This window comes from Gobio gobio (genome assembly GCF_949357685.1).
Source record: "Gobio gobio genome assembly, chromosome: 5".
Classification (NCBI taxonomy): domain Eukaryota; kingdom Metazoa; phylum Chordata; class Actinopteri; order Cypriniformes; family Gobionidae; genus Gobio; species Gobio gobio.
The window spans coordinates 14,746,716-14,760,482 of NC_137101.1; the positions used below are offsets into that span (position 1 = coordinate 14,746,716).

At 37.6% G+C, this 13,767-nt stretch overlaps 1 protein-coding gene across 1 annotated transcript; it reads right to left on the reverse strand.

The window, feature by feature from the left end:
- Positions 1-1,105: 1,105 nt before the first annotated feature.
- LOC307126282 (DNA helicase B-like) lies at positions 1,106-13,764 on the reverse strand. The gene is made up of 12 exons (XM_079816747.1): positions 13,536-13,764; positions 10,438-10,806; positions 7,315-7,517; positions 6,362-7,192; positions 6,108-6,285; positions 5,878-6,019; positions 5,569-5,699; positions 5,306-5,390; positions 4,060-4,119; positions 2,854-3,094; positions 2,517-2,672; positions 1,106-2,400 (listed from the first exon to the last, which is right to left on the reverse strand). Exons 1-12 carry the CDS (start codon positions 13,735-13,737, stop codon positions 2,119-2,121), a joined length of 2,880 nt encoding a protein of 959 aa, XP_079672873.1. The 5' UTR covers positions 13,738-13,764; the 3' UTR covers positions 1,106-2,118.
- Between the last annotated feature and the right edge of the window lie 3 nt (positions 13,765-13,767).

Below are 13,767 nucleotides of genomic sequence, written 5' to 3' on the forward strand. Positions count from 1 at the left end.
TTTAAGTACGCCTGCTTTGTTTATAAGACTATACATCATCTTGCCCCTCCCTCACTGAATGATTTTTTTAAGAGAACTGAGAGTGATGGTAGAACAAGGGCCTCTAAAAAAGGAGACTGTGTAATACCTTTTAGGCGCACTACATTTGGACAAACTGTCTTGTCAGTAAAGGGAAGTAAATATTGGAATAGCCTACCCCATACAATAAGGGATTGTTCCTCATACACTACTTTTAAAACTCATTTAAAAATATGGCTTTTAGAAAACCAAAGTTGCACGCATTTTTAAACTGCCTCATGAACTTCTTATGTGTGACGATTACTTAATTACTTGTTCGTATATTCTTTTGTTATTATTGTTGTCAGTGTATTTCTGTTAATGTGTATTGTGTCCCTCAAACTGTTGAGGGTGTGTATGCATGTTTATCCTTGTTTTTGTTTTTTATCTGCCTAGGGACAATAGATGAAAATTAGCTGTGGTGCTAACTCTAACATATTTACATTGTGTACTTGTACTGATGTTCATTAATATGCACTGTCCCTATTTAAATAAATAAAAATTCAAATTCAAATTCAAAATAAAAAGCTCAATGTCAAGCAATAAATCTGCACAATGTAAAATACGAGTGCATAACGTTACATCAAAAATGTGATTAATACAAAAATCAACAGAAATTATTTAAATAATAATGTATTCATTTTAATCATTCTGAATTGATAATTGTGTTCAAATTTTAAACATGTACATGCAATTACATACAAAATGCCACACAATACTTTCCACAGTCAAAAAGAATAGAGGGTGCAAAAGTGAGAACAAATACATGATATTGTAATATTTTCTTGATTTTTATAATAAAAAGAAAAGAATGCATAATTCAAACTTTAGAAAAATACAGAACACACCATGATTGTATGATTAATATTTTTTTTTTACTTTAAAAGAATAACAAAAATCACATGCAGGAAGACCCATACACCCGAGAACAAATACATGATATTGTAATATTTTCTTGATTTTTATAATAAAAAGAAAATAATGCATAATTCAAACTTTAGAAAAATACAGAACACACCATGATTGTATGATTAATTTTTTTTTTTTTACTTTAAAAGAATAACAAAAATCACATGCAGGAAGACCCATACACCCGAGAACAAATACATGATATTGTAATATTTTCTTGATTTTTATAATAAAAAGAAAAGAATGCATAATTCAAACTTTAGAAAAATACAGAACACACCATGATTGTATGATTAATTTTTTTTTTTTTACTTTAAAAGAATAACAAAAATCACATGCAGGAAGACCCATACACCCGAGAACAAATACATGATATTGTAATATTTTCTTGATTTTTATAATAAAAAGAAAATAATGCATAATTCAAACTTTAGAAAAATACAGAACACACCATGATTGTATGATTAATTTTTTTTTTTTTTACTTTAAAAGAATAACAAAAATCACATGCAGGAAGACCCATACACCCGAGAACAAATACATGATATTCAGATATTTTCTTGATTTATATAATATTAAAAAGAAAAGAATGCATAATTTAAACTTTAGAAAAATACAGAACACACATTGATTGCATGATTAATATTTTTACGCTTAAAAGAATAACAAAAATCACATGCAGAAAGACCCATACACCCGAGAACAAATACATGATATTAAAATATTTTCTTTATGCATAATTCATACTACCTAACTGTTGAAAGTTACCAATAATAAAAGGAGAAATTGATTATGTGATTACTGTCCTAAAAATAGTGCCAAATCTTAAATAGTTACCATTCAATGTTTTATGTTTTTCAAAATCCTGATTTTTTTATGGCTGCTTTGTAGTTATAAAATAAATATAAAATATATCCAACGACAATACTAAAATGAAATGCTACTGTGTTTATGGTCAGATTTTTGTTTCTTTTTGGAGTAAGTTACTATTCTACTTTTCATGTTGGATCTGACGCAGATCACTCTAATATGAATTTTCTCAGGGAAGCTCCTTGCTCCACTAGAGACTCTTCTGAAGTGGTTTGTTAGAGCAAGAGTAGGTCATAGAATGCTAAAAGTAATATTATGTATTTTTGATCATTTACAGATGTTTTACTCTTTTCCCTTTGTATGTTTGCTTGGTGTAGCGCATGGGTCTGAATCAGCAAACCGCTTTGAGGCTTCAGGACCTTGTTGGGCAACTACAGCCTTGAGAAAGCCACACAATCGTGTGTTTCGAGGGGTGGACCTTTTCTTGATGACTCCTTCTAGGTCACGCTCTGTACCCACCACATACACACGCTTCTGACCGCGTGTCACTGCAGTGTAGACATGCTGCCAGTTTTCAACAAAGCTATTTCTGAGAACGTACACAATAGTTTCAACCTCTGAGCCCTGAAGTGAGAAAACAAGTGATTAGTTGCATGAAGTTAAGACAAATGTTAATTAAAGGTGTTAAATGGATGAACAAAAAGCATCAATGACTTAGAGTGTATGTGTGACCTCAATACCTGAAAGGTGTGAATGGTTCTTGCCCAAGCGTGGCGCAGTTTACACTCTCTCTGTAGCTCGCTGTAGTTAGAAGTCACCATGCGCCCGTTTTCATCATCTAGTGTCAGGTAGCGTATTGTTTTGCGTCTTGCTCCCATATCCGTCTCAGTCACATCCTGTAATTGGTTGTAAAAAATAACATAAAATGCACCAATCAAATTCAGGTAATTACTCATGTTCACAATTTCATATCCTAACAAATGTCAATTTACTTTAATGTCAGATATTTCAGATTATCAGCTTTTTGGCATTGGAAAAAACAAAACATCAAATCAATACATATTCTTAAAACTTCACCTTTGTAATGAAGGAAATTTCACCGTTGCACATCTTTGTATCTTTTTTCACTCTCATCTGTTCATTTTTTCGTTGGCTTCTAGGAATATCTTGGGAAGCTCCAACATTTAAACAGGAAGTTCCAGCGGTATCACGGACATGATCTTTTTGATTTAACTCCTCATCTTTGCGAGAGATGTAGCCATTCTTTGTGCAGCAAACTTTATCGCCCATTTGAAAGCATATTTTATTGTCATGAGTCCTAACGGAAATAAGATATTAATATAAACTGTTAAAAAGTGAACCAATGAAGGAAATGAAAGTAAAAAAGTATTGATTGAAGTTCAATGATGAAGCTGAAGGAACATATAAATAACAACAGTCTTTTTCTAATATAAGCCAAAAAAACTCGAAACAGTGTGTCACGCACAAACAATACCCGACCAAGAATGATGAACTAAATGATGAACAGCTGTGATGATTAAATGATTATGGTGGGAAAAGCACAACAGAGGAACAGGTGACTAAACGGACTGATGGAAAACTAAACCAAAACTAAGCATAACTGTGAAAAGAACGCCCTCCTCCGGGAGGGCGCAGCCTCACGCTATAAAATGGCTGAGGTGATGGTTCTGGCAGCGGACGAGGGCCTGGAGAAAAACGAAGGAAGGAACCTGGGAGGTGGTTCACAAGGCGGACAAGAGACTGGTGGAAGACGAAACCCTGGTGGAAGGAACCAGGGTGGCAATGATGGTGAGGGAGGCAGGGAGGTGAGGATAGAAGGAGTGGCCAGGTGGTGGTCCAGAGCACAGCCAGGACGATAGCCCACGGTGGAATTGACAGGGGGAGGAGGAGCCATGGTGGAGCTTTAGCTGAAAACTCCCAGGGGACGACTAACGTAAATGAAGCTGTAGGAAGTGGAGCCCAGGTGGAACCCGTTGGATCCGAAGGGGAGAGAGATGGAGTCCAGCAGATGGCTTGAAAGTCCATGGTACAGGCAGGGTGAAGGCTGACCAAGGTGGAGCTGGAGGAACGAAGGAGCCCGGTGAAGCAGTACGGAAGACGGTCTCTGGTGGAGCCGAGGGAGAGAGGAGCCCAAGGTGGAGTGACGAGGATCCAGTTGCTTGGACGAAGCTGGTGACGTCAAATACACTGCACATCCATTGATATCAATTGGAATAGTGCACTCACTGCACTGTAAAGACACTATGAAATGTTTTGACTTACTTCGTAGCATGATCCGAATAATGCTTGCAGCAAATCTCATTGATCAACTCGCAGTCCTTCCTGTAAGCAACAGGAATAATCTGGGTTACTATACAGCTCACCTGTTGGACCCGATTAAATTTGTTTCAGTGCAAGTTTTTGAGTTGTAGGTGAAAGTGGGCCAAACTGGGAATTTTGGCCAGTGTCAAAAATACTCATCAGTGAGCAACATGTTTAAATAGGGTTGTCTCCAAGTTTTAGGTTTCCTTTTGAGCAGCAAAGATGATTTAAATGTAAAAATGAGAAGCTGTCTTTTATGATTTGAGATTTCATTTTGGCACCCACCATTTTGGTGGCTTACCTCAAAATCACTTCTTTAATTAAAGGATTAGTTCACTTTCAAATAAACTTTTGCTTATAATTTACTCACCCCCTTGTCATCCAAGATATCCATGTCTTTCAGTCTTCAGTCGAAAAGAAATGAAGATTTTTTGATGAAAACAATTCAGGATCTTTCTCCATATAATGGAAGTCAATAGCTTCCAAACGGTTCAAGGTCCAAATGAGAGGTTCAGTACAGTTTCAAAAGGGCTTTAAACCACATCAAACGGTACCAGACGTTCAATAAGGGTCTTATCTAGCGAAACGATCAGTCATTTAAAAAAAAAAAAAACAGTTTACGTTTTATAAGCACAAATGCTCGCCTTGCTCTTTTCAGTGATGCGCGCTCGTGACGTCACGTAAAACGCAATTACGTTGAAAAGGTCATGCTAGATGCAGGCAGAAGTACCGAGTGTTTACAAATGAGCGGAAGGAGGACTGTATCCACATATTCAAACGTCTTTGCGTCTGCGTCTAGCATGACCTTTTCAACGTAATTGCGTTTTACGTGAAGTCACAACACGCATCACTGAACAGAGCAAGGCGAGCATTTGTGCTTATAAAACTTTAACTTTATTTATTTAAAAAAAAATGACCGATCGTTTCGCTAGATAAGACCCTTATTGATCGTCTGGTACCGTTTGATGTGGTTTAAAGCCCTTTTGAAGCTGTACTGAACCTCTCATTTGGACCTTGAACCGTTTGGAGGCTATTGACTTCCATCATATGGAGAAAGATCCTGAAATGTTTTCATCAAAAATCTTCATTTCTTTTCGACTGAAGACAGAAAGACATGGATATCTTGGATGACAAGGGGGTGAGTAAATTATAAGCAAAAGTTTATTTGAAAGTGAACTAATCCTTTAATCTTTGAACAAGGTCTTACCTCGTAAATGTCACAATCTGTGATGATTTATGATTTTTGAGTCCAGGAGCATCCTTAAGTAAGAATTGAATGGCTTCCTGAAGAGCTAAGCAACACAAATATCTTTAAAAAGCACATCAAATAAATATTTCAATACCAGTTTCTCTCATTAGAGCTGAGACGACTTTAACAGTTTCCAACTGTAATCAACAAAACATTTCATGTCATTCTAATTATAACATGTCATAATGACATGCAAAATTTGTTGTAAACTGCTCACTTACCATCACTTTTCTTACTGATTTGGACAAAAATGAAACTTTTGTCAGATGGCACTGTGGAGGGACTTGTCATATTTATGGTGGCATCAAACTCCAGAGGACTGTAACACCTTTTCTTACCCATCTCTGAGATGCTAAACATCTCAGTGTGGAAATAACAACAGTGTGAATAAAAAAATATCATTAACATTATATTACATAAACACACATACACACAACAGTCTGAAAACCACTAAGAAACCAAAGCTAAGAGGCTATTTGCACAATTTTCTAAAAGCATCAAACATTTCAGAGTACAAGCTATCTGCTCACAGTCCAGCGTTTCTGGCAATGAGTTCAGATTCGGCACGATGGTTGGTCTTCATCTCAATGGCCCAACGGACATTCCTAAGGGCTTCAAACAGATCGCACAGTGCGTTTCCAGGTTCAATGCTGGGCAGCTGCCTCACATCTCCTGCAGACACAAAATATATGCAGAATATGTCACCGATAAATACATTGCAAATACACCCTAAATGGCAAACTATGCAATATGCCATCACCCAAAATGATGAACTTCTGGAGTTTTGCATGTTCGGTAAGCCTGTTGAGAACGAAGTGAAGGATCTGAACAGACACAAGGCTCCCTTCATCGACCACCAGCACCCGCACCTTTGAGAACTTCCAATCCTTAGGATTTCCACTGCGATCCTTTTCTGCATTCCTGAAACTCCATAAAATCTTAAAAACAAGACAAATTTACAAGAGGAACGTAATGCAGGAGTCATTTGTGTGTAACTGTACAATTTGGCTATACCTGGTGCATAGTATAAGCAGTAAAACCGGTTCTTTTAGTAAGAAGTGAAGCAGCTCTCCCAGTAGGAGCAGTGAGGAGAACCTCCACAGGAGTCTTGTCGTCAATTTCTCTGTTGCTGATCTGTTTCCGCATGGTCGCCTTAAACACCAGGCTGACCACTGTGGTTTTCCCACAACCTCCCTTCCCACTGATCACTGTCACCGGGTTGGCACACATCATTTCTGCTGCTCGCACCTGATCTTGGTCCAACTTTACAGTAGAGGAATCAATGTCTGAATAGGTGGAGTCATTTGAGTCAGAATCAAAAACTTCAAAGGACTGAGGAGAATCGCAATGCATCCCTCCCTTGTGGTTCATGCTTGAGGAACCAGGGTGAGCTTCATCTGCTCCCTGATCCAAATCCTTTTGTTCAGAGGCTGATGTTCTTGCATCACGAGCCTTCGCCAATAATCTCTCCCTCTCAGCTCTTTGAAGAACCTTCCTCACATCCAAGTGGATTTTCCAGGGTTCTCCCTCAACCAGGCCCCTCAAGAATTCTGCAATGTCTTTTTCGTAGATGAAGAGGTTGCGAAGTGACACCTTGTTGTTCTCCTTGATCAGCACCCCTTGCTCCTGAAGGAACATGGCCCCCTCAAAAGTATTTTTCCACTTCTCCAGCAGCATCTTATGTTCAATGTATGTGCTGCCAGTATTTCGGCAGTATTTTTTCAGTTCTGCATACAATGTCAAGGCATTTTGCTGTACCTCAGGGATTCTGCTGAGCAAGCACTCGAAGCACCCGAAGGCCTCCACTTTTGCTTCACAACTGATATGGAACTCGTTAAACATGATCTGCCAAAAATATGATAATAGTGAAACAACAACTGGATTAAAAAGATACCAAACAATGTAAAATATATTTTTTTAAAGTTTCAGCCAAAAAACAGAGAAATAATGTACAGCTTTATGCTTACATGGTTGAAGCCCAACTTCCAAACATCTGTTTTAATTAACTCCTCTAGATTATCCAATAACCTTGTGTTAATCTGCAGCCGTGGAGTTTCTTCAGTGTTTTCTCTGTTGCTTATTATCCCCATAAACTGGTCTGGCAACAATGTTGGCAAGTATTTCATGATTTGAGGGTACATGCTGGCAACTCTCACGTGTGTCCAAGCGACTGTTTTTTAGGACAAAATTAATAAGTACAAGCACAGTAACAGTATGTTTTAAGCATCAATTATGTTTCATAAACCAAGAACTGTTTTGTGCAAACATAGCATACACAATTTAAATCAGTATCATTAATGACTGGATGTTCATATAACAATGTAACTAAGGATACACGTTTTCAATCATTAAAAATAAATCTAATAAATAATAGTTTTCTACAAATGAATGTTTATAACATTAATTATAACATTATATTGCAATATTGTTATATTAACATTTTAACATTATATTAATTATGACAATGTTATAAAATTAATATTAGTTATATTATATGCTGTATGCTAATACTATTTTGATAACATATTATATTTATTTCAAAATTTAGTAAAAAAAATATGTTTGTAGGACCAATGTTTTTTTGGACTTCAGCTCTGACTTCTAGCGGCCATTCTTTCAAATTCTTATGACTTATACACTCACCTAAAGGATTATTAGGAACACCTGTTCAATTTCTCATTAATGCAATTATCTCATCAACCAATCACATGGCAGTTGCTTCAATGCATTTAGGGGTGTGGTCCTGGTCAAGACAATCTCCTGAACTCCAAACTGAATGTCAGAATGGGAAATAAAGGTGATTTAAGCAATTTTGAGCGTGGCATGGTTGTTGGTGCCAGACGGGCCGGTCTGAGTATTTCACAATCTGCTCAGTTACTGGGATTTTCACGCACAACCATTTCTAGGGTTTACAAAGAATGGTGTGAAAAGGGAAAAACATCCAGTATGCGGCAGTCCTGTGGGCGAAAATGCCTTGTTGATGCTAGAGGTCAGAGGAGAATGGGCCGACTGATTCAAGCTGATAGAAAAGCAACTTTGACTGAAATCGTTACAACTGAGGTATGCAGCAAAGCATTTGTGAAGCCACAACACGCACAACCTTGAGGCGGATGGGCTACAACAGCAGAAGACCCCACCGGGTACCACTCATCTCCACTTCAAATAGGAAAAAGAGGCTACAATTTGCATGAGCTCACCAAAATTGGACAGTTGAAGACTGGAAAAATGTTGCCTGGTCTGATGAGTCTCGATTTCTGTTGAGACATTCAGATGGTAGAGTCAGAATTTGGCGTAAACAGAATGAGAACATGGATCCATCATGCCTTGTTACCACTGTGCAGGCTGGTGGTGGTGGTGTAATGGTGTGGGGGATGTTTTCTTGGCACACTTTAGGCCCCTTAGTGCCAATTGGACATCGTTTAAATGCCACGGCCTACCTGAGCATTGTTTCTGACCATGTCCATCCCTTTATGACCACCATGTACCCATCCTCTGATGGCTACTTCCAGCAGGATAATGCACCATGACACAAAGCTCGAATCACTTCAAATTGGTTTCTTGAACATGACAATAAGTTCACTGAACTAAAATGGCCCCCACAGTCACCAGATCTCAACCCAATAGAGCATCTTTGGGATGGGGTGGAACGGGAGCTTCGTGCCCTGGATGTGCATCCCACAAATCTCCATCAACTGCAAGATGCTATCCTATCAATATGGGCCAACATTTCTAAAGAATGCTTTCAGCACCTTGTTGAATCAATGCCACGTAGAATTAAGGCAGTTCTGAAGGCGAAAGGGGGTCAAACACAGTATTAGTATGGAGTTCCTAATAATCCTTTAGGTGAGTGTATATGCACTATACATATGTTATGATTACCGATTTTAGTCAAGCTCTCAAAATCTAACAAAATATTTGTTTAGCATTGGTAATATATTGGCAACCCTAATGGTCAATAATGCGCAACAAGGCCTATGTGTTTCCATTAAAAATATAAATCAATTAAAATACTATTTGACCAGTGGAAAAGATTGAGAAAACCCTTCTCTAAAATGTATTTCATACTATTTAGATTTATTTCTTCAAATATAAGGAGAAGATAGGCTACTGAATGATTTTTAGCAACGTAATGTAACGGCACATCCGTGTCTCATATTTTCCTAATGTCTTGTACTGTAAAACATGGTATCGTGGATGAATAAATGCTTATGCAGATGAGGACATGCATAGTAAAACTAGGCATTGTGAGCTCCATATATGGTTATTTCAGGAAGGAGACGGGTGGAGATGCATGTACGCACAATCTTCCACTGACTGGGTTTTATAAAGGGAATTGTCGTGCATATGCATAAGTGAAAACTTTTGTGCAAAATCTAGCTTTTGTGGGTATGCACACGTTTAGGATGAAATCTACAGAAAGTTTTATAAATGAGTAAATGAGGCCCCAGAAGAGTAAATTCTAAACTGAAGTGTTATTTTATGCGTTTTTGCTCTAGATTATGACATAGGAGGAGATCTGTTAGTGTTTAATGGTTTGTGGGTTACCATTGTGCTAAAGAGCAGAGCCTGTGTTTAAAGGAATAGTTCACCCAAAAAATTTAAATTACCCCATGATTTACTCACCCTCAAGCCATCCTCGGTGTATATGACATTCTTCTTTCAGATGAATACAATAAGAGTTATATTTAATACTATATTTAAGAACTATCCCTTTAAGACAAATATTGATGTGCAGTAATTGTGTTTCTGATGCAGTTTGCTATTGCTAACTGACAAATACAGTAAGTGCACAAAATTTGAGTTAAAGTCCTGCTTTTAATTATTTCACTAAATTACACATTAAGTGTTTGAGCAATGTTTGCAGTTTAATTTTATATTAAGACATTCTCTTTTTTTAGTGGACTCAAATTAAATAAGTTCCCCATATTAACAACATATAAATATTAGTTTTTCAACTTGAAAACTTGACGCTTCCTAAATGAGTTACCTTCCATGGTATTATTAACACATTGTAAAGAAGGAGAGCTGTCAATACAACTGGCAACCTAGAGAGTATTGAATGAAGGATTATGGAAAGGTGATCCTCCAACCTGAGTTTTTGACACTTGACTTGAGCTGTTCAGCCACAGCTTTATTCCCAGGTGATGCATCTTCAAACTCCTGCAGGGCGTCGAGCACATTGACAAGCGTCCAGCAATTGTCTTTGGGCAACCACTGCATGAACATCTTAACGAAGTCAGGTTGTGCCTTACACTTTGTAAGAAAAAGAGACACCAGTGAGTGTCCCTCTGATCTCAGAAGATCAGTGCGGAGGCTGTAGGAGGGATATCTCAAGTAATGGGTTAAAAACTTGCGCTTGTCACGTTTGTCACGGCGAACTGTGCAGGTTATCTTCCACCAGGGATCACAAAGGTGAAAACGGCCCTTGACCTGGTAGGTCTTATCAGCCATGAATGACACTGAAAAAAAGATGATAATGATAGTGTATAATTGCAACAGCTTAGTAGTTCCTCTTTCAGTCCCTCTTTAACAAGTGCAGAGTTTAAGTTATGTTTACTTAAAAAGTGTAATTTACATCTTAAATATATTAATGGAGTCAGGGCCGGCGTTTGCTATAGGCGAGCTAGGCGGTTGCCTAGGGCAACAAATGTGTCGGGGGCGCGCGCAGGCGCCCTCTAGTGGCGCCCTTAAACTTACTTCCCATTAAGCATAGAATTAAAACAAGCGAAATAAAACATACTGTTTATTAAACATGATCATCCTTGGGCGCCCCCTCAGCCGCACGTTTAATTACTTAACCTGATTATTAGATTGAATTGAAAGTGTCTTGAATATTGTCTAGCACAGGCGTTATGTCAGGCAAGTGCTCAGCACTGGCGCGTTCTTCAAAAATGAAGCGGTCTAAACCCTCGAGTGCACAGGGACGGAAAAAGAGAAAGGCAGACGATCAAAAGAAAGCCCAGTATAGAGGTAAGTCTTCTCATCTCAGCCATAAAGGTGTCAAACGAAATAAATTTACTTCGTATTATCGATATTATCAACTAATATTGGACGGCATTGGACGTTTTATTGCTGTCACTAAGCTATCACTAGCTAGCTAGTTATCTACATATTACTACACATTTCACTGACAATAAGGAAATCCAGACGAGCCAAATTTTAATGCTGCGTCAATTTTGAAGGTGAATAGAAATGCCAGAAACAACTGTTCATCTTTTATTATTTAAGATAGGGATAGAGCTACAAGAACTTATATATTTTAATTTTGTAGTGGTAAGTACAGTGTATCCATAATAGCAAAAATAATAGTTTATGGGTCATCATTTGCTTAAGTGTCTTTACAGGTGCTTAAGAGAGTTTTTGCACAGTTTATGGAGTTAATATTTGGTAAATATCCTTGAACATTCTTTCTAGCATTTGTGTATGACCAATTTATTGCAGTTGATCCTTCAAGTCTTAACTTTCTTGAATAAGTGTTGGAGTGACTATAAAAGCATTTTTGTTTGTTCATCCATAGTCATAATTTGTTAAATATCCTCCAACTTTCTTTGTAGCATTTTTGTATGTGCAATTTATTAGAGTGTATCATTTAAGTCATAATTAGCTTTTTAAGTCTTGGAGTAACAATAGGAGCATTTTTGTTTATATAGTTTATATAAATACTTAACCCATTTGTGCCCAATTTTTTCTGAATGGCATGTTCTGCATTTATTTTCCCCAGGTTTTTGTATTTTTTCTTGAAAATCGTATTTGAATCTGTGGCAACTATAGTTGCCGGTGGGCAAATATGTTGTATGCACCCCTTCAATGTCAAATATGAATAAGAGGAGAACATTTAGCATCTAACTCAAAATAACTGCTTTCAACAGATCAATCTTTATTCATAATCAAATTTATTATGTTTGACTAAGTATACTAAAAACTATAGATCTGTTGTAAGATGTGTTTTATTTGGATGATTCTAGAGACCTTCATGATTATGTTGATATATATATATGTCAACAAAAAATACTTATTAGTAACATGAAAATGACCTTTCTTTGGGAGGGTTTGCCTTCGTTGTGCTCCCTGGAAGTAGGGGTAGGAAGTTGGCAGTCTCATGTGACAGGAAGGAAGTTAATATATTTTTTTTTTTCTTGAAATCCTTTATTTGGTTGTCTGCTTGTGTGTCATTAAGATATAAAACATGGATAATATCTAGAAAAATACTTACAGAAGGAAAAGGACAACTATACACTGGCAACTATAGTTGCCGGTGGGCTTAACAATTAGAGAGGGGGAGGGGGGGGGGCGCAAAACTCAATCTCGCCTAGGGCAACCAAAGAGCTAGAGCCGGCCCTGAATGGAGTTAACTAGTTAACTGTGGTTCGGGAGCGGGGCCACGCCTTCTCAAAACCTTCTTATATTGGGCCGCCACTTATGGGGCAAATAATTCGCGCTTTTTTTTAAATTTGAGGGGCTTCTTCTTTCTGCATTCTGCTTCTTCTCCAGTCTCGTTGTGAAATAGGCTGACATGGATTTTGTTGAGAGGGTAGCTGCGCTTTATTTGTTATGGAAGGCTGAAAAACCTGGGTCCGTCAGATCCTTCAGAGGCGCACCAGTTACAGTTCTCCCTCTTTCATCTATCCATTCAGCCATCTTTACCATCCCCTGTTCTCTTCCCTGCTAGGTTGTATTGGGGGTCCTTATCACTCGGACATTGATTTAACTGAGATGATGCCCCCACTCCTCCTGTCCGCCAACACCATACGCCCAGATCACCCTGACTACCATTCCATCCTCTCCCTATTCATCCCTAACTTCTTTAATAAATAATTATCCAACATTCATGGTTGTGGCGTGGTCCTTGCTCGTGAATTGGATATAAATTGAAATTAATATGACCAGTAACGTTACATGGGAGTGGTCACATTTCCAGGAACCACAAGAATTTGGAACGGGGAAAGAGTGCTATTTTAAACAAATAACAGCTTAAAAAAAGGTTTATAAAATGAACAAATATATTGATATAAAACAATATAAAAATGTACACATCAAAGTATTACTAGTTAAAGGAAACAACATAAGAAAAATAAATAAATAACGTGAATAAATGATGGATGTATGGATTATCATTCCGCTTTTAAAATAATTGATTGGCTGTTTGGAAGTGTGTCTGTTAATAACTTAAAGCAAATTGTTGCTTTACCTTCTTTTAACGCTGGCACGGAGGATTCAAAAAAATTTCCTCCAGGTGAGACACAATCCTCCTCCCTCAAGTCCAGAAATTTAGAATGTGTTTCCTCTTCTTCATCTTCCTTTTCTGCATCTGCATTATCATCATCCTGAACTTCACATTCTGATTGAATGTATCCAGTTAACCGTTTACCGGAGAAATTTGGCAGCGGCATTCTCACTTGACCTCAAATCAAAAGTGTAAG